The sequence below is a fragment of the Eupeodes corollae genome, chromosome 3 (assembly GCF_945859685.1).
Source record: "Eupeodes corollae chromosome 3, idEupCoro1.1, whole genome shotgun sequence".
Taxonomy (NCBI): domain Eukaryota; kingdom Metazoa; phylum Arthropoda; class Insecta; order Diptera; family Syrphidae; genus Eupeodes; species Eupeodes corollae.
Genome location: NC_079149.1, coordinates 97,533,514 through 97,538,566, shown reverse-complemented (window position 1 = coordinate 97,538,566; position 5,053 = coordinate 97,533,514). Strand labels below are relative to the sequence as shown.

The 5,053-nt window shown below is 42.0% G+C and overlaps 1 protein-coding gene across 1 annotated transcript; it reads left to right on the top strand.

Annotated features, from left to right (window-relative positions):
- Window positions 1-3,956: 3,956 nt before the first annotated feature.
- Window positions 3,957-4,768, top strand: LOC129949483 (trypsin-1-like). Its single transcript, XM_056060978.1, has one exon. The coding sequence runs from the start codon at window positions 3,970-3,972 to the stop codon at window positions 4,729-4,731; it is 762 nt and encodes a 253-aa protein (XP_055916953.1). The 5' UTR covers window positions 3,957-3,969; the 3' UTR covers window positions 4,732-4,768.
- The last annotated feature ends 285 nt before the right edge of the window (window positions 4,769-5,053 follow it).

Here is a 5,053-nt window from a genome sequence, read left to right as displayed (position 1 = left end):
GCCAGGAAGTCACCCCGATGGCACAACCCTCAACCTGGATGGCCAGATTCTTAGTATAACTCCAAGGAAGGGGAGCCGGATAAACCGCTTTTTACAGGCCTTGGCTCCGAATATGTCGAAGAAGCACTTTAAGGTGTTCACTAAGTAGTTCAACCTTACTGGAACTGTAGACGCCACCGTTGATTCCATCTCAGGAATTCCTCCTCTGCTGTCTGGATAAGGAGAGGTGCCTTAGTTGAAACACCTCTTCCCACCTCTCTCGTTTGTTGCCCCCAACAACTTTCCACTGGGGTTGGAACCCAATCTCCAGTTGAGGTACTGGGCACCCAATGTTCACCACGTGGAGGTGAGAGTAGGAGTTGATAGACAGAGGTTGGTTTTAAGAAAAACCTGTGGACGCTTGTGTCCTCTTGAATGCACATGTCTACCATTTGAACATCAAAAAAGACTGAACTATTAAATAAAAAATGTAATTTTATCAAACACATAAATAGAGTTTATATTGTATTGTCAATCTGGCATGCTCAAACGATTTTATGTATCTTAAATATTGTATTCAATCTCTAAAAAGAAAAAAATATGAACCAATAAAAATCAAATCTTATCTAAAAAAAAAATCTACACATTATGTTATTTAATTTTTTGTAGCCTCCTTTACAGAACATAAAACAATGTTTTTAAGCACGGTGATTAAAAACTCGTCTATATGTTAAGCGTGTGCCCCCCCCCCCTTCCACTGATTAAATGAATTTCAAGTCGAGAAATCCAGAAAAAAATTTCTCTGTAGTACTGCACTGTTAGAGCGGGTTATTGGCTTTCGGAATCAAAGAGTCGAATTTCTGAAAATTCAAATCGCAACGTCACTGTTACCGATACCGTTTAACAACCATGCGCAAAACAGACATGTGGATTCAACTAGACGTTGCCACATGCGACCAGGCACATGTATCAATAGATTAATTGAGAGGCAAGTTCGGTGAAAAGTGTATTTTATGCTATCCCATGTTCTAAGGACCGTTTTTTTGTGGGGCTTTGTTAAGGCTCATGTTAATAGCGAAAATCTCGACATGGATAGCTCTTAAAAAATCACTCAAAAGAAATTTTAAGCTTAATAATGTCTCATTGTCTTCGAGGTTTACTCAAGCTGAGCATATTTCCAACATGTTGATGCGTCTAGGCTTCTACTCTGAACGTGAAACTTGTCGAGTTGTAGAAGCTGAGTAAGGTCAATGATTCTCGAGAATTTTCTCCAGATGAGTCCTAAAACTAAAGGACGTTCTTATCCCTCTACCTTCCCAAAATCATCATCCACTCCCACATAAACAAGGCATACCAGCCTAAGCTTATGTCACCAACTCCCATCCCACCTCCCACGTTTGTAATTGCGAAAAAGCTAGCAACGGTCCTATCTGCTATACTCCTTCTCACTCGAGGTAACCAAGCTGAATTGCTTTTAACGAATCCCAATCTTTTCCTTACACGTCAGAATGATGAATTAACATCAACTGACTCCTCACCCTTTATCTTCCTTCCCAACCACGTCTCATTATTATTGGGCTGGATCTAAGGTGTTAAACGACCCGTGCCGATGATCAGCCTGGCTGGGGGCTCAATTCAAAAATAGTCCAGTCTCTTACGGAGTATCCGGATCGTATCTCTTGCGGCCAACACAGAGAAGGGAGTAGTAGCTAACCATGGACCATCCTCTGCTGCTGGTAGCAACGAGAATAAAAAGGTAGCGATACCTTATTTCAGTAGTGGCAGGGTTGTGTAAAATGGCTATACCACTAGTACTGAGAATACTTCCAGAAATGAAGAACTCTCTAAAGGCCTTTATAGACAAAGGCGGCAAGCGGCGAAAATCTTGAAGGCCTCTGGTGCTTCATTGGGGGCTGAAAAGACACCGCAGCAAACCACTAGCGTCGAATGGGCCAAAAGCATACTTGCTACAATAAGATCCAATAAAGACTCTACGTCCAAAAGAGAAAGGTCTCTTGAGAGGGCCGCACCGACACCAAAACGGCCTCGGGTGTATAACACCAGCACCCCCCTGAATCCCATCAGGAAACAATCCAGTTTCAGTGACGTCGCGAAGGGCAAAGTCGTGGTTGCGGTCATTGACTGGAGCGATGATGATGGCACAATATCGGCTGATCGGTGGCAGTTGGTCAAGGTTAAGCTCTCGGGTGGCTTTTTGAGCATTTTGATAGAGCTTCCAGGACCACTTCCTTCCATAAGCGATGGGGGTTGGCATCAAGGCCATGACAAACTCATGGTTTGTGGCGACCAGAGATCTTGTGGCCTTTACAAGCTTGCTGTCAGCCGGTTAGGTGAAGTTTGGAGCTCGAGGTTGTCGCTGTGGAAGACATTCCTAGCAGACCTAGAGGCCGCATCTATGATCTCTGATCATAGATATATCCAGTTCAATATAAATGTGGATGATAACCCGAGTCCATTGACTTTTCGAAACTATCGGAAAACTGATTGGGCTTCATACAGGAACTCATAACAGAGTTTACTAGAACCTGGACTATCTAGTCCTTCCTCTAACGCTAACGAACTTAACAACAAAGTCAATGACCTTACCTCACCTACGAACAGATGGCTAAAAATTGCTTGTCCACTTATACACATAAGAGGAAAGAGGAAACCACAATGGTGGGCCTCAAAGCTTGACTCGCTCAGGAAGGAATGCAGGAAACTTTTCAACCGGGCCAAAGCCGCAAGACTAGGCTCTCATTGGGACTCCTACAAAGAATCCCTAAGAATCTACAAGAAGGCCCTAAGCAAATCCAAGCGATTTTCTTGGCGATCCCAAAGCACACAGACTACACCATACCCCAACTACAATTCGACAGAAACTTCCAGATTTCTATAACTACCAGATCTTTTTGGGAGGATAGGACATTCTTGGAGAATGAGTCAATCCATTTATACACAGATGGGTTGAAAACCAAATAAGGGGTTGGTGGAGGTGTGTACTCTGAACGACTGAAATTAAGTCTCTCATTCCGCCTTCCCAATCATTGTAGCGTGTTCCAGGCGGAACTTTTGGCTATTAAGGAAGTCTTGTCTTGGCTCAAAGAAAACGTGATATCAACATCTGATATCCGTATTTTCTCTGACAGCTAGGCCGCTATCAAATCTCTGGACTCTTTCTCTACAAACTCTATGACAGTCCATAACTGTGGATCATCTCTAATGGAGATGGTGCAACAGTTTAATATTCACCTTTGCTGGGTGCCGGGCCATAGAGATATTCCAGGTAACTGTAAGGCAGATGAACTCGCCAGGAACAGTACAGTACAGCCCATCCTACCACATTTGGCAAGTACTGGTATACCAATCACTACTTGTAAATTGTTGCTGATGCAAGACGCTGCGAGGAGGGCAGGCACCAGGTGGAACAACATCACCACGTGTCAAGCCACAAAAAACATCTGGCCAACACTGGATTTAAAACGTTCGTAAGGGACTCAAGCTGGTTCCATTGAGCTTAGGAGTAAGCCTCAAGATTCATGTGGTATCACAATGGGCCATTAAACTGGCCTAAGTGTGTCCGTTTCCATATTGGACAGCCACTATAACCTAACCTAACCTAACTTATGCGTCTAGGGCTCAAATTAAACAGATGTCTGATGCAATACCTCAGAAAGTTTTGTTTGGAAGAAACTTTAATTTACAGAAGTTTACTGTTTTTCAAACAAACCTTGATGCTAGATTTTCTCATTAAGATTTAAATTCTATATTAAGAGTCTAAAACAATATTGCTTAACCTTATCACGATAAAAATAAATAAACAAATAGGCGCTTGTGCGGATTTAATATTATTCAAATTTATTTATCTAAAAGATAAGAAAGACAAGTTCAAAACGGTAGCCCCCAAAATTCTCTTATCAGACGCTGAACAAAAAAATGAAATATGCTTTTGACACTTTTAGTCACTTCTAATTAATTCCATCATACGGAATGGAGGCTTTCCTAACACTTGGAGTGTATTTTGTCCTTTTATTTAAGTTAGTCAATTGTTCCAATGTTTCACTTGAAGGAAGAATTGTTGGTGGCAAGGAAATCAACATCAGTATGTGTCCATATCAAGTTTCGGTTCGATATTCCGATAGTCACATTTGTGGAGGGACCATCATATCGAATGATACCATCCTAACCGCTGGACACTGCACCGATGGACAGACTGCAGAATCCCTCAGCATTCGTCATGGCTCGAGTTATGCTGACTATGGAATTAAACATCAAGTCACACAAATCATCCAACATCCAGACTTCTATGCAGATTATTATGAAAATGATGCTGCCTTACTGAAAATCACTCCACCAATCAAATTCACACGATCAAGTCAGCCAGCTAAATTGGCGACACGCAGATCACCTGATAACGCCGAAGCTATTATCTGTGGATGGGGTGTCCACCAAGAGTATGCCGATACCACGGATTTGGGGAAGAAAAGCTTACGAGCTGTTACCCTTCGAGTTGTAAATCGGCGGGCTTGTCAACTTGCCTATCGGAATTTCCGAAATGATGAGAACCAAATGTGTGCAGCTGCGAGGAATAAGGATAATTGTCAGGGTGATTCTGGAGGAGGATTGTTGGCAAAGAGCAGGCGGGAGATGATTGGTATCAGTTCATGGGGCGATGGATGCGCTAAAGAAGGAAAACCCGGAGTGTATACATCTGTTCCGGGTATCCTGCCGTTTATAAGGAAGAATTTGTAGTTTTTTGTGAAATAAAAGAATTTGATTTAATTTGTAAGCTTGAATAACTTTTATTTTGACAGTTGGTTTTGACATTTGCGTTGTGTAAACTGTGAAATTATGTATATGCAGATTTACCAATGGAAAAAATGGAATTGTTGGGCGCCATTTAAATGTTCTACTGCTGTGGATTGGTTTAATATGTCATGTGGGACCTGGATTTATTTCGAACTTTCGGAAGAACTGTCACCTTTAGGTCCGAATTCCACATCAAGGCTTAGGCATTATCCATCAATCAATTTTCTCAAAATGAATGGATATGGGATAATGAATTGCTAAAGGG

Coding starts and splice junctions, on each gene's coding strand:
- LOC129949483 (XM_056060978.1), top strand. CDS start 3,970: ATGGAGGCTTTCCTAACACTTGGAGTGTATTTTGTCCTTTTATTTAAG.